Genomic DNA, 27,337 nt, shown 5'->3' with positions numbered 1-27,337 from the left:
AGCCTCCTTTTCTTGCTGAGTGAAACCCTCTCCTTCCCATCCTCTCCCCCAGGCACCTAGTGCCTTTGGCTTCCCTCTATTGGAGGTTAAAACAGCATCTGCGTTGGGCGCGGTGGCTCACGCTTGTAATCCCAGTGCTTTGGGCAGCTGGTGAATCACCTAAAGTCAGGAGTTTGAAACCAGCCTGGCCAATGTGGCAAAATCCCGTCTCTACTAAAAATACAAAAATTAGCTGGGCGTGGTGGCATGCGTCTGTAATCCCAGCTATTCAGGAGGCTGAGGCAGGAGAATCGCTTGAATCCAGGAGGCGGAGGTTGCAGTGAGCCGAGATGACCCACTGCACTCCAGCCAGGTGACAGAGTGAGACCCTGTCTCTCCAACAAAACAAAACAAAACCAACAACAAAAAACCCACCAGCATCTAGATCCTGCAATGTTGGAGGGACTTTGCCTATTTTGTTCGTCACCGTCTTCCCAGTGCTTACAGCAGGGCCTGAAACTGGGCTTAGAAATTCCGGGCATGCCAGTGGAGGCTGTGGTACCCGTGGGAGTCATGTCAATTCCAGGTTGCATCCACCTCCACGTCAGGCTGCGCTGCCTGAAATTCATTACCTGCGTGGAAGGGTGGTCAAGCTTTACATAAATTTAACATACAGCTGATTTCCTCTGTCTGTTTATACTAATATAATTCCTTTCCAAACTCCCCAAACCTGTGTCATTCAAGACTTTCAGTTGGGAAAAAGTCAGCCTTATTCACATTTCCTCACCTACCATTCCCAGGCAGTACCAACTGCTGTCAGTTCTTTTTCTCAGGAAGTCTGTGGACTTCTCTCAGCCTCTTCAAGTATTTTCTTTTTCTACCAGCCTAAAGCTTTCCACGGTAGTTTTACTGCATGTGACTGTCTTATTCAATTCTCCCCATAGCTTCTTGCCTGTGTTCAATCATTTACCATCCACGTTTGCTTTCCAGCATCTAAAAATGTTGTTGCTACAGTCTCTTGTCTCTGGTTCATTTGTCCTTCTGGGTTAATACGCTTTTTGAAAAAGGACCTCACCATTACTTATTTGAGGATTCAGAGGAAGCAGAAGGAACGCTCACATTCAATTCGCCATCTTTAATAAGAAGCCCAAAGCAAGCCCTTTGCATGTAGTGCCATTGACTCATCACAATAAGCCTGCACCCTTATTTATTCCCATTTCCCAGATGAGGAAACTGAGGTACTGAAAAGTTGAATAACTTGCCAAGGCCACACCATCAGGAAGCAGAATAGAACTAGAATCCAGTTCCAGGCAGTCTGACAGCAGCGTTTATTATCTTTCCGCTAGAAGAGGGGAGGTGCTAGAAAAGGAAAAACTGACGGAAGGTCTGTTTAAGAAGTTAGAGCCCTAAGTACACTGCACACATGCACGCATGCACACATACACACAGACACACACTCTGTACTGACTGTCTTCTAGTAACCCTGTTAGTGAGGAGGATCTTCTGCCCTAAACAGTACGAGATGGCTGAGCACATGGCATCCAGCACCAGGCTGATGAGATGGCCACAGTTCATCAGTCACACACACTCACAGCCTGGGGAGGAGGACGCCACACACCGTGCAAGGCCACACAGTGCTGCACTAGAGTGAACCTGTAGGGGCTGTGGGAGGGGCCTTTATAGTCACAGGACAGTGAGGTGCCCCCTGGCTCCCACAGGAGGATGCGATTGGTTTGTTTGAAGAATTCCATAGACTGGCAAGGAGGTGAAGCTTGTTAGGTGGAGGATTGGGTGGAGTGCTGCTGGCCTGGCCGAGAGTGGAACTGGCCAGGTGGGGGTGCTTTGTTGCTTGGGGGATCATATCTGGCCAGAGCAGGGAAAGTCATGGTTAGGCCTTTGGGTCCTGTGAGACTCAAAGACATCACACAGCACATGATATTTTAGGTCTTACAACATGCAACAACACACACACAAATGCACTCACTCCTCACTGTGGGCAATTTCCCCTTTTCCTTTCCAGAAGAAGCCTGGAGATAGTTACACCCAATGAAGATGAAAAAGCACCGGGTCGCTGGATTGATGGGAATGGTACAGTTGGGGGTACAGAAACTAAGGAAAAGTCTATACAACTCCTGCTTTCTTTCCCCATAACCAGCAGCCAGAAGAAAGCCATGTGCAGGGCCTTGAAAGCTGTGACCACCCCAAGAGGAAAGCCCTACAGACACCAGGCTCCCAGTGAAACAGACCAGCCCTTGCTCATCACTCATGAATCCAGAACTTCAGTTTTTTTTTTTTTAGTTTTGCTCAACAAAGTTTTGCTCTTGTTGCCCAGGCTGGAGTGCAATGGTGGGATCCCGGCTCACTGCAACCTTTGCCTCCCGGGTTCAAGCGATTCTCCTGCTTCAGCCTCCCAAGTAGCTGAGATTACAGGCATCCACCATCATGCCCAAATAATTTTGTATTCTTAGCAGAGACAGTGTTTCACCATGTTGGTCAGGCTGGTGTCGAACTCCTGATCTCAGATGGTCTGCCCATGTGGGTTCCCAAAGTGCTGGGATTACAGGTGTGAGGCCCTGTGCCTGGCCAGTTTTAATTAAATATGAGAAAGCAGCCAGGGATCTGTAGGGGAGGGAAAAAGGGCTTCCCTCCACTCTTTGGCTGGGCTACAAATAATTAAATGGACATAAGACAGACTATCAGGAGAAAAACCATGTTTAATTATGGTACATATGCACAGCAGTCTCACGATATATAAGACTTGAAGAAGGGCCAGATGACCAAAGCTTATATCCCATCCGGAGCTACAGAAAGAAACAGGGTCTCCGGGCTTCTAGCAGGAGGGGGCGACAAGTTATGGGAGGAAGGGGGGTGGGAATGCATGGTGAACAAAGGTTGTCTTGTGCAGATAAAAGGTCTTTCAGGTACTAAAAGTTGTCTGCAGCATCCCTCTTCTTGATACAGATGCTTTTTTGTTTTCACTTTTTAAAAGAAGTTATGACATTGTAAGACAGAGTTTTTTTGTTTCTTTGTTTGTTTATCTGAGACAGGTCTTGCTCTGTCACCCAGGGTGGAGTGCAGTGGTGTGATCATAGCTTACTGCAGCCTTAACCTCTTGGGCTCAAACGATCCTCCCACCTCAGCCTCCTGAATGGCTGGGACTATAGGTATGTACCACCACATAAGGTCTGATACAGATACTTTTGCTAGATTTTCTTTCTAGATGTTACTTTCATTTACAAAAGGATACGTTTTCAGAACTACTCCTGTATCTGCAGTTTCCCAGAATAACCAGCTCAAAACATGCCAAAGAAGTATATTTTGGGGGTGGTATCTTCTAATCTCCTAGGTATTTTGGGGTGGTGTGTTCTGAGTCCCAGAAGATCACCAAATAGCTGAAGAATTATCTGATGTAAGACAGGGACCAGTGTGAAGAGAAGAATGCAAAGTAGAAGAAACAGACCACGCAGGGAGTTTCAAATTTCAAAATCGCTACTGTTAATATCTTCAAATAGATGAGAAGATAGCACATGCGTGAAACAAGAACAGGATGCTATGAAAAAATAACAAGCAGGGATTAAATTTAAAACATAGCAGAAATTTTAAAACATAAAAATATGATAGAATATTATAGAATATTTTAAAAATTTAATAAAAGGGTTAGAAAATAAAGCTGGAGAAATCTCCCAGAAAAAAAGAAAAAGAAATGAAACACTTTCTAAGGAAAAGGTGAAAACACTAGAGGATTAGAGGGCAGCATCCAGGAAGTAATTCAAGAATAGCTCCTAAAACTACAGATACAGATTTCTAGATAATGAGAACCCACTTTGTACCCAGCTCAATGGATGAAATAGACCACATCAAGATACATCGTTGCATGTCACTGAGACATTTCAGAACAACTGAGTAGAAAGAGAAGATCCTAAATATTTCCAGAGTGCTTGAGGAAAAACAAAGCCAGTAGAGGCACAAGGATCAGGTGTCAAAATGTCTTGAGACTTTCCAGCAGAATGCTGGAAACTAGAGGGCAATGAAGCAATGCCTTTGAAATGCTGAGGAAAAGATATTTCAAACTTAGAATTCTACAGTCAGTTAAGCAATCAGTGAATTATGAGGGTAGGCAGACAAAGGACATTTTTATTTATTTATTTATTTTGAGACGGAGTCTTGCACTGTCACCTAGGATGTAGTGCAGTGGCACGATCTCGGCTCACTGCAATCTCCACCTCCTGGATTCAAGCAATTCTCCTGCCTCAGCCTCCTGAGTAGCTGGGACTACAGGCATGCACCACCACACCCAGCTAATTTTTTTTTTGTATTTTTAGTAGAGACAGGGTTTCACCATGTTGGCCAGGATGGTCTCGATCTCCTGACCTCGTGATCTGCCCACCTCGGCTTCCCAAAGTGCTGGGATTACAGGTGTGAGCCACCGCGCCCAGCTGTATTTATTTATTTTAGAGACAAGGTCTCCATCACCAGGCTGGAGTGCAGTGGTGTGATCATGGCTCACTACAGCCTTGACCTCCAGGCTCAGGTGATCCTCCCTCCTCAGCCTCCCAGGTAGATGGGACTACAGGTGGGTGCCACCACACCCAGGTAATTTTTTTATAGAGAGGAGTTTTTCCATGTTGCCCAGGCTGGTCCCAAACTCCTGGGCTCAAGTGGACCACCCACCTCAGCCTCCCAAAGTACGAGGATTATAGGCACGAGCCACTGCGCTTAACCAAAAGACATTTTGAGATATACAAAGTTTCCCCAATTTTCCTTCCTGTGTCGACTTCTCCCATCTCCAGGAAGCTACAGAGCATTCCATCAAGACAAAAAAGTAAACCAGGAAAGACAAAGACTTGGGATCCAGGAAATAGGAGAGGGGCAAAGGGAAGCCCATGAATAATCAGAAGAGGGGATCCCAGGATAAGGGCTCTGGAGCAGGTTCTGGAAGCAGGTTCCCAGTTCACATGGGAATAGGTCAGAAGTGCTCCAGGAGAGGCCAGGTGCAGAGGCTCATGCTTGTAATTCCAGCACTTTGGGAGGCCAAGACTCCTTCTCAAGTAAGGAGTTTGAGAAGTGCTCCAGGAGAAATTTCTCCCGAAGGTAAAATTGGTCAAATACCTGATGCGATATTAAGCTGCGACTCAGATAAGTTGAATTTGTGATGTTTATAAGACACAAAAGACCAGATAAACAAACAAACAAACAAAAAATAATTTTAGACTCTGGGTAAAATAAAAAGTTTTGCAAGAAGAAAAGAGAAATCACAGTTTGCCATCTGGATAGCACTGGTGTAATCATATTAGTATAAATACTGAAGATTGGTCTAACTAAAATTATGGCATAACAGATAGACTCTGAAACATACCGTTTATGTTCAAATCTGTATCCACCACCTACTAGTTGTGGGACTCAGTTTCTTTATCTGTAAAATGGGGATCATCGCAGAACTTGTTATCTAGGGCTTGAGGGAGTATTGAGTGAATTAACATGTATAAAATGCCTAGAGCAATGCCAGGAACGTAGTAAGTTCTATATAAGAGTAACCTAGTATTGTCTTGCAATAATATCAGGAAAATGGAGAGAAAGAGGTGAGCTGAAGGTGGGGGTGGGGATGGAGGATGGGAACTTAACTGTCTGTCATATTCCATAGAGGGAAATCAACAGAAGTGCCTAAGACTGACAAATCAGGAAGTAGCACCATAGGAATGTTATTTAGAGATCTGAAGGAACATAGGGAGAAAAAAGCTAAAACAAACGTAGAATGAATGGTTGCTTCTGAAGAACAAGAAATGGAAGGGAATCCAGGGGATGATGGCACATCGTTTTTCACAATAAGCTTTATAAAAATGATTTGACTCTGAGTTCCCCAGAAGCAGACCCTGAGATGGAGACTGGTGTGCAAGTGACTTATTAAGAAAGTGCTCCCAGGGGAAACTGGTAAGGGCGGGAGAAGCACATCCCAGACTGCCCCGGAACCTGCTCAAGCTCCAGGAAGGGATGCTGGGCTTTGTCACTCCCTCCAGCAGCTTCGGAGGGCCAGGCACTGAGATGGAGAGGGTGGAGGGCGCTAAGGGCACAGGCGGAGAGGCTCCTGCACCCCAGGGCACCCAGAAGGCTGGTGACCTACCTCTGAGATGTAAGAGGATCTGAGAGGACTTGGGTGGTAACCTCGAAATACCTGCAGGTCCTAAAATATAGTTCAATATGTTGCAATTTGCATCTCTCAGCCAGACTTTTCCAGATTTGTACATCACATGGGATGGGCAATAAACCCAACTTGTTCAACCGCAGGGGGTCCTAGAAAACTGTGCTGGTGGGTGCTGATGTGCAGCTTCCCAGGAAGATTCGCTTTGCTTCTCCAGGTATCCAACAACTTGTGTGCCTTCAAGCTTGAAGGAGAAGAACTATTGTGGGGTGAAGTCCTTTCTTAAACCCCCGAAATCATTCCATAGAGACAGCCATTCCGTCCATGTGGGCATTAATGTTATGGGTGGGCTACATTCTGGAGATTAAGTCTTGTTGTTTATTGCTACCCCTTTTGTTTTTGTTTGTTTGTTTGTTTGAGATGGTGTTTGGTTTTGTCGCCCAGGCTGAAGTGCAGTGGCGCAATCTTGGCTTATGACGATGCAACGTCAGCCTACCAGGTTCAAGCGATTCTTCTGCCTCAGCCTCTTGAGTAGCTGAGACTACAGGCACGTGCCACCAGGCCCGGCTAATTTTTGGATTTTTAGTAGAGATGGGGTTTTACCATATGATCAGGCTGGTCTTGAACTCGACCTCATAATCCACCCACCTCGGCCTCCCAAAGTGCTGGGATAACAGGCATGAGCCACCACACCCGGCCATATTACCACTCCTGTATAATTTCTTCAAGTAAAAATACTAGTGCTTCAGTAAAGTCAATTTTAGAAAAATTATAATTTTCAGAGAGTTTTTTTTTTTTTTTGCAAACACAGACAGCAACAAAAAATTTCCTGTTGCTCAAAATAACTTTGAAAGAGAAAAACTAGCCCTTTAATTTTCTCCAGAAGACTATAACCTAAATTTCTCCCAGATTTATATCCTTTCATTTATTAAGCAAAATAAGCTTAATTAAAAGGCTGTATGTGGTATGAATAAAGCTCACATGAAGTCTCTCTTTACCAATCCTGCTATAAACAAGTAACTTCACACACTAATGCTTTAAATACTTTTTAACCACTAATACGGCACTGGCCCCAGTTGTCTCAATGCCTTTAATAGACAGCGGGGAGCTGGAAGGTTCTGTGGCACATGCCCTGAGCATCACGTTGGGGCTGGCACAGCATGCCACACAGAAATGCCCAATAAACATCTGAAAGATGGCCGGGCACCCTGGCTCTGGGATTATGTCTATAATCCCAGCACTTTGGGAGGCGCAGGTGGGTGGATCACCTGAGGTCAGGAGTTTGAGACCAGCCTGGCCAACATGGCTAAACCCTGTCTTTACTAAAAATACAAAAAATTAGCCAGGCATGGTGGTGTGTGCCTGTAATCCCAGCTACTTGGGAGGCTGAGACAGGAGAATCGCTTGAACCTGGGAGGTGAAGGTTGCAGTGAGCTGAGATCACGCCATTGCTCTCCAGCCTGGGTGACAGAGCAAGACTCCGACTCAAAAAAAACAAAAAACAAAAAACAAAATCTGAAAGAACCAACCTGAAACCATTACATTCAGGTTTACTCATTGTCACTGCTACCATAAGCAAATGTCTCTCTGTGGCAGTCACTGAGGGAAGTGAAGCCACGTATAAGAAAGCCACCTGCTTATGCACAGGATTCCTTGTCACAGATGATCCCATGGTAAAACAGGCTCCCTTCAGAGGATCCTGGGCCACCCACTTTTGGGATGCTGGAAACAGTCACCAGCTCCAGGACTTAAACTGTGACAATGAAGACCAACTGAAAGATCTAAAATTTCAAACTGGGTTGCTATCTCCGTCCCATCTCAGCTGCCCTAAGTTACTTTTGAAAATTCCTTTTCTCCTGGGTGCCATGGCTCATGCCTATAGTCCCAGCACTATGGGAGGCCGAGGTGGGAGTGTTGGGGTTCAGGGGAGCCCTAAGCTCCCCGAGAGGACGTTTCTCCAAGGTTCTCGGTTTCCTGCTCTCTCAAGAATGAGAGTGGGGACCAAGTGCACTCACAAAATAAATACCGGACCCCAAACAGAGTTTTTGCAGAATGAGGATTTATTCAGGTAGAGAAAGATAAAAAAGGAGAAGAAGAGAGAAAACTTCCACACGAGAGAGAGAGAGAGAGAGAGAGAGAGAGAGAGAGAGAATGTGGAAGGGGACTCCAGAGGGAAAATCCAGGAGAGAGAAAGATGGCTTCCATGAGAGAGTCTGTGGAAGGAGATCCAAACATGGAGTCCCAAGGGATGTGGAAGAAAGGGATTTTTAACCTGGGAGGAAGCCCCGCCTTCTCCACGACCTCTGGCCAATGAAAGGAGTGCCTTAGAACTTACACTGGAATGATTGACTTTTCACCCTTTCCCTCCCGGGAGAAAATTAAAACAGAGACGGTTAAATCTCCCTGATGCAGAGAGAGGGGAGTGGGGCATGGCGCTGGGAAGTTCTTGCCCTGAAAACTACGCCCCCTTGTGGACCCGGAAAGAGAACACGTTCCCTCAGGAGGATCACTTGAGCCCAGGAGTTGGAGATCAGCCTGAAGTAACATAGTGTGACCCCATCTCCACGAGAAAATTTAAAAGACAACCACGCAGCTGTAGTCCTAGCTACTGGGGAGGCTGAGGCGGGAGGATTGCTTGAACCCAGGAGTTCAAGGCTGCAGTGAGCCATGATCACTACCGTACTACAGCCTGTCTTGAAAGAAGGGAGAAAGAGGAGAGGCGGGAGGAGTGGGGGGAGGGGAGGGGAGGGGAAGGAAAAGGAAGAAGAGAGATCCTTTCTATTCACCTTGGGAGCAGGAATTCTTAACCTGGGGTCCAAAGTGCATGGAACGGCATGACATAGTTTTTGCTTCTGTGTGTATATTCTGGGGAGGCGACCCTGGGATGATCCTCCAGCTGTAGAGATACAGCAATGCAGTGTAAGGGTGACAAAGGAAGAGCTTTTGGTGTGCTGTATTTTTTTTTTTTTTTTTCTACATGTGCTAAAAGAGATGCCCATAACCCTATCTCCATTAGGGAAAAGTGAAAGGAAACACTTCATCCCATCCCATCCCAGCTGCAAGTAGATAAAGGCATGGACTCTTTTTCTTTTCTCCCTCTGGATGGGGAGGGGCAGTGCACAGACAGAAGAATTAGCAACTGTGCCTACGTCTGCTCTCATCCCTGTTTTTAGAAGATGGAACATTTGAGACCAGCTGTTTTCTCTTCCCCACGGGTAAGAGAATATTTATGGAGGTCCTGTTGAGATTCCGTGGCAAGTTTGTATCATCACGTAAAGTAGAATAGTGGTTTTCCAAGATGCATCCTGCAAGTCCTCAGACATGACCCCAGATGTCCCAAGGAGAACAGAAACGCTTCTTGTTCTATCCCTTCTCCATCCAGCCCTATACTGCAAGAGAGATAGTTCCTATCTCTGAAGCGGGCTCCAGAGACAAGCAAAAAAGAACCTGACTAGCCTTCACCTTCCTCTTTTGTCTTACATTGCTGTTGAGATCAACATAGGGGCTGGGAATCTCCTCAACATGAACTTTTTTTGAGCAAAGAGAAACAAACCCAATAGTTTGAAAGTTCCAAGAGGGAGAGAACTTGCCTCAAGTTTTAAGTCTTTCCCTGCAGTGGCTGGAGGGCACCAGGCACCTGATAGTCTGGGCTAAGAGCCTGGGCTTCCCCATCCTCTTCAGGAGGTGAAGAGAGATGGATGGATTCTACCCCTAAAGTAAGCCAATCCAGAAATGGGGCGAGGGCTCCCTACAGGTGACTGCTCACCTCTGCCAGAGCATCTCTTGTGGCTCAGAGTAAAAAGCTGTCAGAGGAAATTTGCAAACACAAAGATCTTGCATGTGCTGTGGATGGAAACTGTGCACATTCAAGCACCTGACCCCGTGGGTAATCAGAGAGCAATTAGGCCTCGCTCACTAGATGGAATCTGGCCACCGCACGGAAATGGATTTGAAGTGGATGGCAGTGATTAAGCCCACGCCTGTGGCGGTACCCTGCAGGGGCAATTATAGCTGCAGGAAAACGTGATGCTCCGACCAAGTGAGAGGAGGGCTCATTAGAGGAGCCTGGCCAGAGTCACGGATGAGCCCATCATCAAGAAGGCAAGATGGTACTGTGTCTAAGCACCACCCGCCAGGTGACTCCAGATAAGCAAACGTCCAAGGGAAGTAGTGGGCAACATTCAAAGAACAGACCCTGGGAGACGGTGAGAAATCTGCTGCCCCCTTCTTTTCGGTTCCACGGGCACCCCCTGGAGTCCAGACCTCCTACTCTGGGGATGATGATGATACTGTGTGCCTTCCTCCTCAACGACGCTCTCCTAACCCTCTTCCATATTCTTGTTTGTTTTAGTACCATATTTATCCCGTTAAGCTCTGACTCAAAAAGTTATCACTACCTCCCTCTTTCTTATCACAGAACGTTAGAGCTGGAAGTATCATATTCATCTTGACAACCTCTAGCTCAAAAATGTCTCACCATCTCCCCATTTCCTACCAAAGAATCAGAATGTCAGCGCTGGAAGGGATCTTGGCTTTCTATTTGATGCAACTTCATTCATCAGTTGGAGAGTGGTAAGGGGGAGGCTAACGTGGATTTCCACAGGCTGTGCCCATAACAAAATCACACTCACTCAGATGGTGTGGAAAGAAGGCCCAGGCTTGGCAGAATAATGGGAGAATTGGGGAGATGTGGAGCCGTTTGGGGGACAATGGCCCCTGAGCAGGGCTCTTTCCACATGGCTGGGGGGTGGCTGGTTTGCTCCCTGGACACTCCTTTTCTGATGGAATCACAGCTGACTATGGGAGCTAGAAGACCAGGGCCTTCCCCGGGTGCAACTGAAGATGGGGATGTAAATCAGCAGTGACAGATCATTTATTAAATGCCAGGGTGAGCGAAGGGAAGGAGCCACGGGTTCATTCAGCTGGGTGGGGGGTGGCACTGCTCATGGAGACAGGGAAACCCTGAGGTCAGCAGGGAGGGCAGTTTTGAATATGCTGACATTGAGGTCTGGGAGTCGTAGATTGGGACTGGAGGCAGTTAGATGCAAGAAGATGGCAAAAAATTGGCTGTTGAAACTGGTTAATAGGTCCAAAGGAGTTCTTTGTACTACTCTATTTTTGTATATGCTTAAAATTTCTGTTTTAAGCATATACAAAATGCTTGTATGATGAAAGTAGGAACCGGCAAACAGGAAAAAGAGTATGGACTAATCTTTTCAGTGAACTTGGACATCAAGGAAAGGAGTGAGATCCAGCAATGACTATGAGAGGCATAAAGGGAGTTGCCTGATTAAGAGATGAAACAGTAATATAGTTTGAATGTTTCTCCCTCCAAATCTCAGTTTGAAATTTGATCCTCAAATTGAAGGGGATCAAGTCGTTAAAGGTGGGTCCTCAAGGGAGGCGTCTGGGTAGTGGGGGCAGATTCCTCATGAATTGCTCGGTATCTTCGCGAGGTGGGCTGTGAATTCAGAAGCAAGTTCAGACTTCTTGTTCTGTTAGTTCATACGAGAGCTGGTTGTTTAAGAGACTTGGCACCTCTTCTTCTCTCTTGCTCCCTTCCTCTCTCCATGTGATGTCGGCTCCTCTCCCTCCCGCCATGGTGGAGGCTTTCTGAGGCCAACACTAGAAGCAGATGCTGACACCATACTTCTTGTACAGCCTGCAGGACCATCAGCCAAATCAACCTCTTTTCTTTACAAACTACCCAGCCTCAGGTATTCCTTTATATCAATGCAAAATGGACTAAGACAAAGAGACCTGAGCATGTATATTGGTTGAGGGGAAGCACGGGCAAGGAGGGTGTATCAGTTAGCGATTGTCACAAAACTGCTGCATAACAAAACTACCCTAGAGCTTTGGCTTATACCCACTTATGGTCACAGATCACAGCTGGCTGTTGGTCAGCAGATGGGAGGCAGATCAATGCCAGGCTCAGCTGGGTTGGCTCAGCTTTGTCCCTCTGTCAGTTCCAACTTACGGAACCGAAGCACATCATGTAGATGGACTCACAGACAATGGGTGAGAAAATATCTCCACCCCGCTTTACAAGCAAAACAAAGCCACATGGCAAAGGGCGGCTAGTACATGACATTTACTCACTTGAGCAGGCACACCATAGTTCGTTTAAGTTCACCTTCAAGGTTGACCTTCATGACTCACAGTTTTATCCTCTCCAGACGGAAGCTTTTGGGCCTGGGGAAGAGCTTGAACCCCAACTGGGCCAAAGGTTCTCTTTCCGGGGTCATTAGCCATGGGGAATTAAGGGAACCGATTACATAAGGTCTGGGCTGCTTGGGTGGAGCCAAAGCCCTCGGAAAACTCCTCTCACAGGGGCAGAAACTCAGCCTTACACATGAAGCTGATCTGCAGAGAAAAGAGTGGATAGACAGGCAGAGGTGAGGAGGGGCCTGGGCCTGTGAGGACTTGAAACCTGGGAGGGTAGGTGGGCAGAAAGGAGGGAAGGGAGGCAGGGCTGAGCAACACACACACGTGCACACAGGACGTGAATGCAGCAGTCTAAGAGGTGCCTGGAGCGCAAAGCGGGAGGGAAACTAAGGAGGACAGCAGATCCCAGTGGCGACAGACTGAGACCCAAAGCACCTGCAGACAGCTCCCCCACCCTGAGGCCTTTCTGTAGTTGGTCCCATGAGATCCCCTTGTATCCTTGTCAGTAGATTGGTTTGAATAGAATTATGTTTCCTGCACACAAAATATTCCTTGCTGAAGACATTCATGTAAAATCTTTAAGGCTTCACACAATAAGTTCATAGTTGTTCAACTAACAAATGATAAGGTTAGCCCTTCATGTATGGATGTCATCTTGATACTGAGGACTCGAAAAGAGTATCTTCCAGTCCCTACCCTTATAAAGGTTAAATCAAGATCAGGGACGTAAGAAATTATGTGCCTGAATAGTTACAAATAGCCCAACACATTTGAGGGTTGCTATAGAAAGAAAGGGCCAGAAAAGTTCAAAGGAAGAGAAGGAGGGTACAGGTTGCAGTCATCAGGCGAGGCTTATCTGGAGGAAGTAGAAGTTGATCTGGCCTGGTCAGGTAGGTAATGGCCTGGACGAGGCCTGCACCCTGGGCCTCCATGTCCCACCTGAGCATTGTTATCTGATTTGTAGGAATAATAGCAGGAATAAAAATGCTTTGCAAATACCAGTCTTGCAAATTTAAACCTGTACATTCTCAGGTGTTTTAGGGAGAGCACTTGGGCAGCTGTATGCAAGAGAATCTAAAGGCAGGAGAGTATAAATGCAGGAAAATCTGTTGACAGGCCGTTACAGGTGTCAAGGCCTAGAGCAAAGAAAAGCCTAACAGAGGTGGAGGAAGGAAGAAGATGGACAGGTCAGGTGCAGAAGCCAGCTAGGGAAGTGCAGAGGAGAGAGCAGCTGATACTGTCAATGGTTTCCAATTCTGAGTCAGAGACTCATTTCACTAGTATGATGGCATCAGCATTTTCTAAAGCTTCCAGGTGACTAATGTACAGCCAGGGTTGAGAACCACTGTTGTAAGTTTTCGTGACTGGAGACAGAATTATGCCACCATTGACAGAGAGAAAAAGGGCAAAAGGAGGCGTGGCCAGACAAAGGCAGTGAGATTAACTCGCAAAGAATGTTGAGTTTAAGGTGACTGCCTGACATTAAAACAAACAAACAAAAAAACCCCACTTATTATCTAGAAATGTGGGATATTAGAAAACCACATCCGGGGCCAGTGGCTCATGCCTGTAATTCCTGTCCTTTGGGAGGTTGAGGTGGGTGGATCCCTTGAGGTCAGGAGTTCGAGACCAGCTTGGTCAACATAATAAAACCCCGTCTCTACTAAAAACACAAAAATTATCCAGGTGTGGTGGTGCGTACCTGCAGTCCCAGCTACTCAGGAGGCTGAAACAGGAGAATTGTTTGAACCTGGGAGATGGAGGTTGCAGTGAGCTGAGATTGCACCACTGCACTTCAACCTAGGTAACAGAGGAAGGCTTTATCTCAAAAAAAAAAAACGAAAAAGAAAAAAAAAAGAAAGAAAAACACATTGGGAAGTAAACTGCAGAGAGAAAGGAGGTAGAGCCATGGATCAAAGGGTGAAAAAGAATGAAGTAAAAAGACCAGCAGTTGAGTATAGGAATGACCTGGACCCTATGAGCTGCTTTACGTGGAGAGTTGTTGAGAGAGCTGTAAGCTGGTGGTAAATGTGTCTAGCAGAGGATAGCACATAATAAACACGACTATTGGTTAATATAATCTCATTTAATTCTAAAAATGGCCCTAACTGGTGGGTGTTAACAGTCTCAGTTTAAAGATAAGCAAAGAAACTCAAAGAGCCTTATCCAACATCCTACAGTTAGTAAATTTAGAGTTGGAATCCAACGTCAGGGAATGGAGGCTGAAAGCCAGTGTTTGCCTGCTATAATACATCAGTGCATAGTGCTAACAGCAAGCTAAAAGGGTGGAAGAACGATTGTCCAAGGAGACAGGACAAGTCAGGAAGGCAGGGGGAAGCCATGAATGTGGCTGTGCTACATGGGTCAGTGGCCAAGAGAGGCCAAAAGAAAGGAGGATCTCAGAGATTTACTGTGCACTCTGGCCCTGGGCATGAGGCGTGGGGAAGAGAAAATCAGAACCAGCGCAAGGGAAACTGTTTCAGACTTCCAGAGTTGTGGGAGGGATGTGTGTAGAATTCTCCCAGTCATGGGGTGGGGCTCCAGTGGCAAGCGAAGAAAAAAAGAGGTGGACCCACGGCATAAACACTCTCTCACAGCCCCGTTATCTTGAGACGGAGGACAAGACAGGCGTTATTACCTTTCCACTTTTAAGATGAGGCGACTGGGGCAAGGAGTGCTTATGATCTGAGTATTCCAGTTCATAAGCATTCCTTATGAATACTCAGTTCATAAGCACTGATGTTAAGCCCTGGCTTGTTTCTAGAACTGCACTGCTGTGCAGGGACCTGTTCGTCAGATTCCAACAGGGGCTTAATGATTTAGAATAATGCAGGACATGAAAAATGTGAATCTGGCGAACACCCGACAAGTCATCCTACCAGTTATTTGTATCCAAGGACATTTTTTAGGCATGTGGTCCTCATAAACTAAGATACTTATATTCATTCAGGCCTCTCAAAAGTGCTTCTAAGTTTTAATAGGCACTGAATTACCTGGAGATTTGTTTCAAGTAGGTCATCAAGGCTCTAGGGCAGTGTTCCCAAATTTTTTCCTTTTTTTTCAACCACCTGGTTAGTTTGCAGGTTTGGGGAGGGGTAGGATGGGGAGGCAACTGTATTTACGTTTTTAGAGCTCGGGGTCTCACCGGGCTCAAGCGATTCTCCCACATAGCTGGGATTACAGGTGTGCACCACCGTGCCGGGATAGTGGTTCCCAAACTTTTCTGTGCATTGAAATCACCTAGGAAGTTTCTAGAAATACTGATGTGTGTTTCCCACCCCCAGAAATTGTGATTTAATTGGTCCAAGTATGCTCTGGGCTTTGGAATTTTGGAAAGCTCTACTCCACGTGATTCTGAGCTTAGGAACCCTGAGCTGGGGCTTGCAGCAGAAGCATGTAGAGCATGCAAGGAAACGAATTCACAAATAGGACACACTAGTAATGTGGCAAGAACAGACTAGCTTAAGTGATGTCAGGTTAGTGCTCTCCAGAGAGTACTGGAGGAGGGGAAACAAGACCCACTTATTAAGCAGTGCCTCGGGATTGGCGTGGCCTGTGAAACGCGGTAGCCTTTTGCAGAGGACTCAGACGACCCCACCTCTCATCCAGGGCGGGAGGGGCGCGGGCCGCGGCGGGGCCTCCTGGCGCATGCGCGAGTTCCCGGAGCAGGCGCAGCCGCAGCGCCGACGAGGGGCGTGGCCTGGTGCCCGAGTGCGCTCCCGGAAGTGTGCCGGCGTCGCGCTGAGGTTCCGCGGGGAGCAGTGGGCCGGCGGCGCCGGTTCCCGGCACGTGGCTCGCCACGTGGGAGCGCGCCGTGCCCGGGGCGTGGAGGCGCCGGCGACCTGGATCCGCCGGCCGTGGTCGCCGAGTCGGTGTTGTCCCTGACCGTCGCCGACGCGTTCATCGCAGCTGGCGAGAGCTCAGCTCCGACCCCGCCGCACCCCGCGCTTCCCAGGAGGTTCATCTGCTCCTTCCCCGACTGCAGCGCCAATTACAACAAGGCCTGGAAGCTTGACGCGCACCTGTGCAAGCACACGGGGGAGGTGAGGCGAGGCGGCCAACCCTGGGCCTAGGGATGGCGATGGCTCGCCAGTGGGCTCTGACCAGTGGCCTGGTGACGGCATGTGGCCCCTAGGCAGCCACTGCAGTCGTGCCCAGTGCCAGGGCCGCAGGCCTCGCTCTGCAGTGCTTTCAACTTTGACATCCTGGACTTAGGGAGGGAGCTGAGGAAGTAGACAAGAAGTTCTAGGACCTTCTTTCTGGGACCTTGATGTCCATGCCGGGGGCTCAAGGCTTACTAAGCAATCATTTACCTGTCTATGATCGTGAGTGTGGGCCAGCCAAGCACCTCCCGTAATCCGCATATAAGTGCGAGGTTTGAGGGCCCGCTGCTTCTAGACCCCTACCAAATACTGGCCCCTGGAGCTAGTACAGAAGATGGGTTGCATGTTCCGGGGCTCGTGAAAGCAGCATGTGTTCATTTCTTCATAACTCCACACTGGAGAGATCAGGGAACACACCAGGCAGGGTTTCTGTTGCCAGGGATCTTACGTTTCAGTGGGTTGGGCCGACCACAGGATAGGTGGGAATGACCTGCAGTGTTGTGGACAGGAGAAGCCTCTCTGTGTGAGCCGAATGTGAAGGAAGGATCTTAACATGCAGACAGTTGAGACGGGCAGAGCGCACGCAAAGGGAGCGTGTGGTCCTCGGGGTGGAGGCAGGTGTGTGTGCTTAGGTGGGAAGTCTGAGAATTAGGCCCAGTAGGAGTTTGGATTTTATTCTGAGGGCAGGAGAATGTCAGATACTGTGATATGACATGGCAGCCCATGTGACCCACAAGCGAGGAAAACGAGGCTCACGGAGGTCAAGGAATCTGCCCAGCTTCCCAGTGTTTGGCAGAGCCAAACTTCACACTGCCTCAGTGTAAGGCCCTTATTTCTTAAACCACAGGCCTGCTGTGCGCACCTTTGCGCCTTGCATCTCCTTCAATTTATGGGCCACCTTCTCACCCTCGCCAGCTGGAAGGCTGACCACTTCTTCCTTAAGATCTTCTCTGGTTCTTTTCCTCTTCCTCTCTCCCCTTTTCATTGGGTCCTCTTCTGCCCTCTGTGTTTTCCACCCCACCGAGCTCCCTCTTGCAGTCTTACGTAGCCACTGGCATCGCTCATAACATCCTCTGTGTTTTGCCCGTCCGCCCTTTCTCTTGCTCATTCTAGCCTCTAAAGTCTGGGCTCTGTATTACCAGTAGATCCAAATCAGAGTTTGCCGTTTCTTTTCGACCTGTGTGCTGCATTTTGGATACTGGCACTACCAGTTTTAATACAGGTTGAAAAACTTGGAGTCATCTTTGTTCCAAATCTCTCATGCAGATTCATTTGACAGATGTTTATGGAGCCTGCTCCACGCCTGCCACTGAGCAAGGTCCTGTGGCCCCTGGTGATACAGCTTACTGTGTTGCTTTGCTCCTAGTACTCATGGAGGCCTCGGTACCTCCCTCCTGACGCCTTGGTGATATGCTTTTCATAGTGAGATGCATCAAACTGGTTATTTGGGGTGTGTCTTTGGCTTTTCCTATCGGTTGAAAATGAGTCATCCGCTCCCAACTCCTGGGTCACAAAAGGTGGTTGCGTTTAGGGAGTTGAGCTGTTTTCTTTGCTTCGCTCGGGCATCTATGAGCTTTTTCAGGTATGACACAACGTTCCTATAGCTGTGCTTGGCATTCTCTTAGCACAGACACCAGGCTTGTCTGGAATGAGACAGGCCTGCCTCGTTCCTCTGCCCTAAGCTTGCTTTTTACACGTCATGCAGTGGCGAGGATCTGTGCTGACAGGCCATGCTAACTAACAGCCAGGGCGTCTTTTAGAGGGGGTTGCTGTGGAAGCCTGCTGCTGGGTTGGCAGCAGGTTAAATGCTGTTCGTAGAACAAAAGTCTGTGCAGTGACTTTGTGAGAAGTTACGGCATTTATGTTGTGTAACTGTGCGGAAACACTGTGTCTTGCCTTGGTGTAGCGGGTGCACAACTCCACTGAGTAGAAACCATCTCTGCATAGGGAGCCCGTGGCCTTAACACTAGGCAGTTTAAGCTTTTAAATAATACCAGAGTTACTAACGAGTGCCGGAGTGACATGCTTTTTCTTTTTCCTGCCAGAGACCATTTGTTTGTGAGTATGAAGGGTGTGGCAAGGCCTTCATCAGGGACTACCATCTGAGCCGCCACGTCCTGATTCACACTGGAGAAAAGCCATTTGTGTAAGTAGAGACCTGCTTTTAGGCTATTGAAGTGGGTTGTGTTGGGCATATAAGCCTGGGAAGAAGATTGATTGTTAACTCATGAGATCAGGAATGTGACGCCTGGCCAGGCACAGTGTGGTGCGGTGGCTCATGCCTGTAATCCCAGCACGTTGGGATGCTGAGGCGGGCAGGTCGCTTGAACTCAGGAGTTTTGAGACTAACCTGGGCAACCTGGTGAAACCCCTCTCTACAACAATTTTGTCGGGGGTGATGGTTCGTGCCTGTAATCCCAGCTACCCGGGAGGCTGAGGTGGGTATGATCACCTGAGCCCACTGAGGTGGATACTGCAGTGATCTGTGGTCACATTACTGCACTCCAGCCTGGGCAACAGAGAGAAAGCCTGTCTGGAAAAAAAAAAATGTCTTTCATGTAGAAGAGGAAACAGGTTTTGAATGTGGGAGAGTGGGTTTTGTGGGTCATTTTGTGTAGTAAATTCAGGAATGAGTGAATCTGAAGTTCTCTTGAGTTTGCATCCTCTCACTTCCCTGTAAAATACATAGTGAATGAGAAATCCGGCTTGGGAGACACGCACTTTGGACTGGTTAGAAAATGGCTCCCTGGAAAACTCTTGGCTCTGCATTCTCAGGGTCTCTATGAACAGTCCAGTCTTAACAAGCTGCTGGGATAGAGATTTGAGCATGAAGTAGAGCTTTTAGTAGTTTATCATGTGTTTCTTAGAATGAAGTCTTTGTACCACTACCATACAAGTTTTCACTTTATTCTTGCAGAGGCGCTCATTTTTTTCTGAAAGGGTAGAGATACTGCTTTCCTACCAGCTACTTATTTAAAGCAGTGGATCTTACATTTAGAGTGCATTAGGATCACCCAGAGAGCTTGTTAAAATGCAGACTGCTGGATCCACCCCAGAGTTTCTGATTGATTGAGTGGGGGGTGCAACCCAACAATCTACATTTCTAGCTCATTCCTAGGGGATGCTGCTGCTGCTGGTCTGGCTCCCACACTTTCAGAATCATGGAAATACTTAGTTTTCATTGAAAAAACAAAATAACCATAGCAGATGTCCAGAGCTCTGTGCAGGACACCATGTCAGGAAATAGCTGTAGAGCTGTTTGTTTAGATGTCAGGCTTTAATATCATAATTTTGCTTATGAGTCAGTTCTTTAAGTGGTAAGGTTTTCTTTTTTTTTTTTTTTGAGACGGAGTTTCACTCTTGTTACCCAGGCTGGAGTGCAATGGCGCGATCTCGGCTCACCACAACCTCCGCCTCCTGGGTTCAGGCAATTCTCCTGCCTCAGCCTCCTGAGTACCTGGGATTACAGGCACGTGCCACCATGCCCAGCTAATTTTTTGTATTTTTAGTAGAGACGGGGTTTCACCATGTTGACCAGGTTGGTCTCGATCTCTCGACCTTGTGATCCACCCGCCTCAGCCTCCCAAAGTGCTGGGATTACAGGCTTGAGCCACCGCGCCCAGCTAGTGGTAAGGTTTTCTAATGACCTAAGTCGACCTCCTTTTAGTTTTAGGAGGGCAGTGAATGTGAAGTGTCTCATGTCTCACTAAAGTCCAGACAGTCGGAGGAAGGTGATTTCTTGACAGGACAAAGTTCACTGTCACTCTCCACGTGGAGACCCATCTCCTCTGTGGCAGACAGACAGCCCAGGCCCCGTCCTGTCAGCGTGCCCGTCAGCGGGAATGGGCAAAGGACCACGGATGGCAGGTGTCTTTATTTCAAACCCTGTTCAGACACACAGTGTGTTGTGAAAATCAGTGACCTACATAGTTCAACAAGACCATCCAAGAGGAACCAAAGTGGCCTGCTAAGTAGAGCTGGGACTTAGTCTCTGACCTGGAAGCTTCACTTTGGGGAATTTACAGTACACTGGCGTCAAGCGGATGTGCGAGGTTAGGTGCAACGCTAAATAGTAGCGAAATGTTGGAGTCAACCAAATGCTCATGGGTGGGGACAGGTTAAAGTATATCAGCACAGTGGGATACGCTACAGCCAGGAAAATGAATGCAGCTGCCCTCTGCAAAGCCAGGGAACTTTAATTGAAAATCCAAAGTGCAGAAGAGTCCTCTGTATGCCACCTTTGGTGTGTAAAGCTGGGGCTGGGAAGGGTGAGTAGTGGGTGTTGGGTGGGCAGGAAGCAACTATTTATGTATTTGTTCCTATTTGTAAAGAAGTCTCTAAAGTTACATAACAAAACTAAAAATGTCATCTGGCTTGGGGACAGTGGGGGTTCCTGGCCAGGTAAGGGGTGGGGATGGGAGGAAATATGCAACCAGGAACTACTGGCTGGTGCCTCTACCAGCTCGCGCGCTAGCCCAGACTCTGCCTCTCTTTAGCTGTAGACCCCCTTTTCACTGCTCGCCAGACAGTGCTACTTAGCTGTCTCTGTGTCTTAAATTTCATGTGGTAGGCTGGGTGTGGTGGCTCATGCCTGTAATCCCAGCACTTGGAGAGGCTGAGGTGGGAGGAGTTCAGGCTGGGCAAGATGGTAAGGACCATCTCTATAAAAAAAAAAAAAATTCCATGTGGCCCAAATTCCTCATAGTCAAACTGAGCTCACTTTTTCTCTTTGGTCTTCTCTCATGCTCTTGTCTGGAGAGGCGGCCTCACTGTGCCCAGTGACCCATAGCAAAGATAAGGCAGCTCCCTGGACTCTTCATTCTTTCTCCCATCCCTTGCAACAGGTGGGTCGCCAGGTCCTGTAACCGACTCCTCAGATCCCTCCCCTGCTCCGGCAGCCACCATCTTATCTCGGTCCCTTCCTCCCGCTGGAATGACAGTCCGCAGGCCAGCAACTCCCCAGGTGCCCTCCCACATGCTTCCCTTAAAGCTGTGCACTGCTTTCAAGCACGACCTACATATGAAGCCCAAGTTCCAATGACCTATGTGATCTGGCCCTTTTCTGCTTATCTTGCCCCACGTGCTTGACTTGCAGACGTGAAATTGTGGTCCAGCTGTGCTAACTAACCAGCCCCCTCTCCGAGTGTGCCGAGGTCTCTCTCGCCTGTTTGGTTCCCGTCAGGACCCTTCTGGCCTGTCCTCCTGCCCTACACTCAGTTGGGTGCGTCAGGTTCAGAGTGAAGAACGGCAGGAAACCCGGCACAAGAGACACTTAAACAAAGATGGGCCCTTTGTCATGTGTGACTGAAATGCAGAAATACAGAAGCAGGGGCTCTGGGGCCCCTTCTGACTGGTCTCTGCCAGCCTCATCTTGGGCTTCAACCTCACTGACTGTGATGCCCGTTAGGGTCCAGCTGTTGCATAAGCATGCCACTGGCAGGAAGGAGGAAAGGGCGTAAGAGGCATGCCCCCTTCTTTAGAGACTTTGTGGGGGTTGAGCAGGATGGGCTGGAACTTATAAGCCACGCTAATTGCAGGAGAGGCCAGAGAGTGCTCTTTCTGTTGGCCACCTGTCCAGCTAACACTCAGCACTCTGTCCCTGCAGTTAGGGAGGTTTCTAGGGTCTCTGCCACAGCACCCCTCCCATGTGTGGGCCTCTGTGCTGTACCTCCCATGGTCACTGCTGGCTTGTCTGTCTCTGCTTGGCCCTAGGAATGGGGCAGTGCTTGCCTCAAGGTTATCAGTGAGTGATGGCTAAGATTGAGGCTGGGAAAGGAAGTCCTGCTTCATCCCTCAGGCTTACCAAGGCTCATCCCAAGAGGCACAGATTTTCTTTGGAAAAACAAAAAAGGCTTCCCAAAGGATTTAGATCATTCAAAGCCAAGATAAGGGAACCTAGAATGGCTTGCTGATAAGCAGGGCAGCATAATGCTTATAGTTCTGCTCTGAGTATCTGTTTTACATCTAATGATAAGCGAAGATAAGATTGTTTTGAGGTCTTTCTAGAAATGCAGTTTATAATGACATCTCAAACAGCATTAAGGTAGTCTAAGCTGAGAATAATTTATCTTAAGCATGATTTAAGCCTGGTGTAGGCTTTTGGGACTAGTGTATCTCACCTTCCTTTCTTTCTAGTGTATAAAGGATGCCTGATGTAGTGTGTTTAATTTCAGAATCCTGTATGAAAAAGCATTGTAGTCATCAGGTTGAGAGGTCTATGTGGTATGGCTTTAACACTTTGGAATTCGCTAAAGACTACTTTATAGTATTAATACTCTTTGGAATAATTAGCTTTTATAAAGTAGGAGGATATATGTGTCTTAAAACTTCTTTTCCCTTGGTTCATTCATATTTGCTTTATACAACTTCTTACAGCTGTACAGCTAATGGCTGTGATCAAAAATTCAACACAAAATCAAACTTGAAGAAACATTTTGAACGCAAACATGAAAATCAACAAAAACAATATGTAGTAAGTATGATGATTTTATATGCCTAAATTTTTTGAGTACTTTTACACTTATTGCCCATGTTTCTGACATTTTCAGCCAGGTGCAGTGGCTCAAGCCTACAATCCTAGCTATTTGGGAGGCTGAGGTGGGAGGACTGCTTGAGGCCAGGAATTTAAGACCAGCCTGGGAAACATAGTGAAATGCTGTCTCTGAAAAACAAAAACAAACAGAAAACAAAACAAAAAATTTGGGGGTAACAGAGAGAAACCCTGTCTCTGAAAAATAAAAGTGAAAACGTTTTCATCAACTAAATTTTGTCTGTCAAATATCTGAATTTACTTAATGCTTTCATAATGATAAAGGTTTTATTTTGGAAGCAAACATTGTACAAACTGAAGTATATTGGGAGACTATTCCAAGTGAAACAATTTTGCTTTTTCAAATGTCATATGACTCTTCAAACCTTCTTAAGATAAAGCAGAATGTTACAGTAACAAAATGGGTAAAAGTAGCAATTATATAATCTCCAAAATAATTTTATCTTTAAGATTCTGTAATAAACTGTTGATTTTTTTTTTTTTTTACTTTCCATAAAACTAACAAGACTTTACAATTAACAGTGCAATTTTGAAGGTTGTAAGAAGACCTTTAAGAAACATCAGCAGCTGAAAATCCATCAGTGCCAGCATACCAGTGAGCCTCTATTCAAGTAGGTACTTCATGTGGCTAAAAGTCCCTTGGATTCTAGGTGTGAGTAAGATTGAAATGCAAGGGTAGTGTTGAGCATTGTTTCATGTTTTTTGGCCATTTGTATGTCTTTTGAGAAATGTCTGTTCATGTCCTTTGCCGACTTTTTGATGGGATTTTTTTCTTTCTTACTGAGTTCCCTGTAGATTCTGGATATACATTCTTTATTGGATGCATAATGTGCAAATATTTTCTCACACTCTGTGGGTTGTCTGTTTATTCTGCTGATTATTTCTTTTGCTGTGCAGAAGCTTTTTAGTTTAATTATGTCCCATTTATTTATTTCTGGTTTTGCTGCATTTGCTTTCAGGGTCTTAGTAAGAATTCTTTGCCTAAGCTGATGTCCAGAAGAGTTTTTGCAATGTTACCTTCTCGAATTTTTATGATTGCAGGTCATAGACTTAATTTGAGTTGGTTTTTGTATAAGCTGAGAGACAGGGATCCAGTTTTTCCAGCACCATCTATTGAATCAGGGTATCCTTTCCCCAATTTATGTTTTTGTATGCTTTGTTGAAGATCAGTTGGCTCTAAGTATTTGGCTTTATTTCTGGGTTTTCTATTCTGTTCCATTGGTCTAAGTGGCTATTTTAAACTGCCCTGTTTTGGTAACTGTAGCCTTGTAGTATAATTTGAAGTCTGGTCAAAGGAAGTCACCATATGAAAAGGACATGCACACACATTTATAGCAGCACAGTTCACAATTGCAAAAATATGGAGCCAACCTAAGTGCCCGTCGACCAATGAGTAGATAAAACGTGGTGTATATACACCAGGGAATACTGCACAGCCAGAAACGGGACTGAAATGATGTCTTTTGCAGCAGCTTGGATGGAGCTGGAGGGCATTAGTCTCAGTACAGTGACTCAGGAATGGAAAACCAAATACCATAGTTTTCACTTAAAAGTGGGCGCTAAGCTATGAGGACAAAAAGACATATGGAGTGATTTAATGCACTTTGGGGACTTGGGGTGGGGAGGTGTGGGGGTGAGGGATCAAAGACTACATATTGGGTACAGTGTGTGTATGCTGCTTGCCTGACGGGTGCACTAAAATCACAGCGCCACTACGGAATTCATCCACGTGATGAGAAAACATCTGTATCCCAAAAGCTATTGAAATTTTACCAACGGTGGACAAATGTTCTGAAAGCTTCCTACTCAACATTTTTCTGTTAATATGTACTGCGTATGCACATTTTTATATTGGGGGCATTCTAAAGGTTTACTTTGCTCTAAAAGAAATATTTAATGAGTTTCAGAATAACTTGAGATTTTTCTGGTTGTAGTTAAGCTTAAAAGGAAGGCTGAGAAATTACTTAACTACTCAAATAGAGCCTGTTCAACTATATGAAATGTCATTATGGAGCCACTCATTATGCTTTTCCTATAGAACAAGTAATTGTGTTTCTCTGCAGGTAGAGAGGGTTTTCGAGGAGCGTGAGGGTGGCTGGACACGCTGGCTAGAACTGCGAAAAGGGCCAGCGGCTCTCTGCGCGGCTCTGGCCGTCCCGCACCTTCCCTTGGCTTGCGCGGGCTGCTCTCGTCTTGGAGTTGCCGCAGTGACCCTGCCTGTCTTTGCTTGTGGGTCTGCTGCATCTTTCTTTGCTGCTGATGGTTTTAGCACAGAGGGGGCAGGTGCTTTTGATTGCTCACCAGAGGCAGATGCATCTACTGCTGTGCTCTCTTGCACACCCCTGTGCAGCATCATTAGGAAAGCTAGACACAAGTGATTCAGAATGGCTTAGGGGGTTTCCTAAGCCAAGCCAGATAACTTCTCGAAGGATCTTTTTGTAGGCGTGAAAGCAGAGTATATTTTCAGAGGTTTAAAGGTGAAAACTGTTTAACTGGGTCAAAAACAGTAACGTGACTTTTCTCTCCAACAGTTTGTTTTGCCCTAAAGCTGGTCAAGTAAGTTGAATCTCACCTGTGATTAGGTCTACATTTTAACATGTAGACCTAATTGTGGGAAGAAGAATGACTTTGGTGGGAGAAACAGGACAAAGTACCATTGACCGTGAGGGGAGTTCTCTGTGAAAATAGACTGGCTAATACCTCATGTGTTGCCAACGCAGGTGTACCCAGGAAGGATGTGGGAAACACTTTGCCTCACCCAGCAAGCTGAAACGACATGCCAAGGCCCATGAGGGTGTGTATGGACAGCCTGGGTGTGCTCCTCTGAAGGGATGCCAAATCTGGGGTGCCTTTGAGTCTGTTCCATGATCACGCTGACAAGATGGGAACTCTGTGGGTGGGGGACACCATCCTGCTTATTGGGGTCTTACGCTCTTGTCCAAAGAGGCAGCGTCTATGTCTGTTCTTTCACTACATGTCATTGCTGTTCACAAGCACCCAGTTCTGCGTGACACTGACGAATGTGCTGGTGCTCTAGCCACGGCTTTGATGCTTCTGTCATTTTTAACCTCTTCCATTAGTATTTACTGTCTGTGCCACTCATTTCATTGTTGGCCATTCCCAAGGCTTGGATCATAGTGTGACGTTTTGAGAGCCATCAGATGTTAGGTTTCTCAAAACAAGACTTGATTACATTAACGACTTGCGTCTATTATCTGTTTCCTAGAGGGATTTTTGCTAATCTGTATGTCAATATTCCATGTCCTAGAATTTATAATTTTTTTTTTAAAGAGGTTAGTAGTTAACAGTGAGAGGCAGCCTCATTGTTTTAGCTTCTAATTGGGTGAAACACAGCCTTGCTGTTGTATATTATTAATCCCATTTCAGTGCTCTGCACATATCCATTGTTATTCAGTATTTTCCTCTAGGTCCTTCCAGTTTATCTTCCTCCTTAGCCGTACTCTGCTTTTTTTTTTTTTTTAAAGCCTTTTTTTTTTTTTTTTTTTTTGTGATCAAGTTAAAATGTAATGTACTCTACTTTTTTGTGCAGTATGACACTGACAAGATGGCAAGACTAGAGGAAGCCAGGGGTGGGCATGGTTAACCACAGAGAGCTGGTGGTGGTGGTGTGTCATGGACAAGAGACTGACCGCAGAGTGTCTGCTGAGGAAAACAGAAGCAAGGATAGAGCAGGCAGGGGAAGGGAAAGGAGATGTGGAGATAGGAGGTTAGAGCAGCTGGGAGTCCATACACAGCCCACCCAGCTTCCTGAGAACGCTTAGAGAGGGAAAGGCATCCTTCCTGTGACGTTTGCCTATTCCGTGATCACACTGAGAAGATGGGAATTCTGTGAAGTCTGCTTCACAGGAAGGTAAAATCCTAAAGGGAAGCACCTTGCTGTGCAACTGTTTGGTTTTACTGTAACGTAAATCTTCTTTAGTTTTTATTTCTACCTTGAGAGGCAGAGTTGACTACTATTGGGAGGGGAATGGAAAATTACATAGGCACCCAAGTTTCCTTTCTAGTTCTGGTCAGTGGTTACACTGAGTATTCACGATAAGCAGTGCACCATTTTTTTTAATAGGCTATGTATGTCAAAAAGGATGTTGCTTTGTGGCAAAAACATGGACAGAACTTCTGAAACATGTGAGAGAAACCCATAAAGGTAAGGCAGGCATGAATGGCAGGCATGGGGTAAATGTCTGTCCCCGCAGAACTGATTTAATGCTTTTCAAGAGTGAAATGCTGTGCGCTTTAAAGTAAAAGAGTTTCTATATGATACTTTGTCAAGTGTTGGGTATGACGGTATTGGAAAAGTGAGTAGAGCTGTGCCAGGTCTTTTGAGCCACCCCCACCATGCACAGTTAGGCTGCTGGAGGCAGCAGCAGGTCTACAGGAAAT

At 46.6% G+C, this 27,337-nt stretch overlaps 1 protein-coding gene across 1 annotated transcript in view; it reads left to right on the top strand.

Annotated features, from left to right (window-relative positions):
- The first annotated feature begins 1,203 nt into the window (after positions 1–1,203).
- The window catches only part of GTF3A (general transcription factor IIIA), a 28,278-nt gene continuing 2,144 nt past the window's right edge, over positions 1,204–27,337 (top strand). The window contains exons 1-8 of the mRNA XM_074387354.1: positions 1,204–1,217; positions 2,000–2,067; positions 15,893–16,326; positions 18,432–18,532; positions 22,762–22,858; positions 23,459–23,547; positions 25,657–25,730; positions 27,021–27,101. Coding sequence (XP_074243455.1) covers positions 1,204–1,217; positions 2,000–2,067; positions 15,893–16,326; positions 18,432–18,532; positions 22,762–22,858; positions 23,459–23,547; positions 25,657–25,730; positions 27,021–27,101 — 958 coding nt within the window. The remainder of the gene's footprint in view (positions 1,218–1,999; positions 2,068–15,892; positions 16,327–18,431; positions 18,533–22,761; positions 22,859–23,458; positions 23,548–25,656; positions 25,731–27,020; positions 27,102–27,337) is intronic.

The sequence above is a fragment of the Saimiri boliviensis genome, chromosome 16, assembly GCF_048565385.1.
Source record: "Saimiri boliviensis isolate mSaiBol1 chromosome 16, mSaiBol1.pri, whole genome shotgun sequence".
NCBI classification, from domain to species: Eukaryota; Metazoa; Chordata; class Mammalia; order Primates; family Cebidae; genus Saimiri; species Saimiri boliviensis.
The sequence above is the reverse complement of the archived record's forward strand: the minus strand, read 5'-3'. Positions and strand labels throughout refer to the sequence as shown.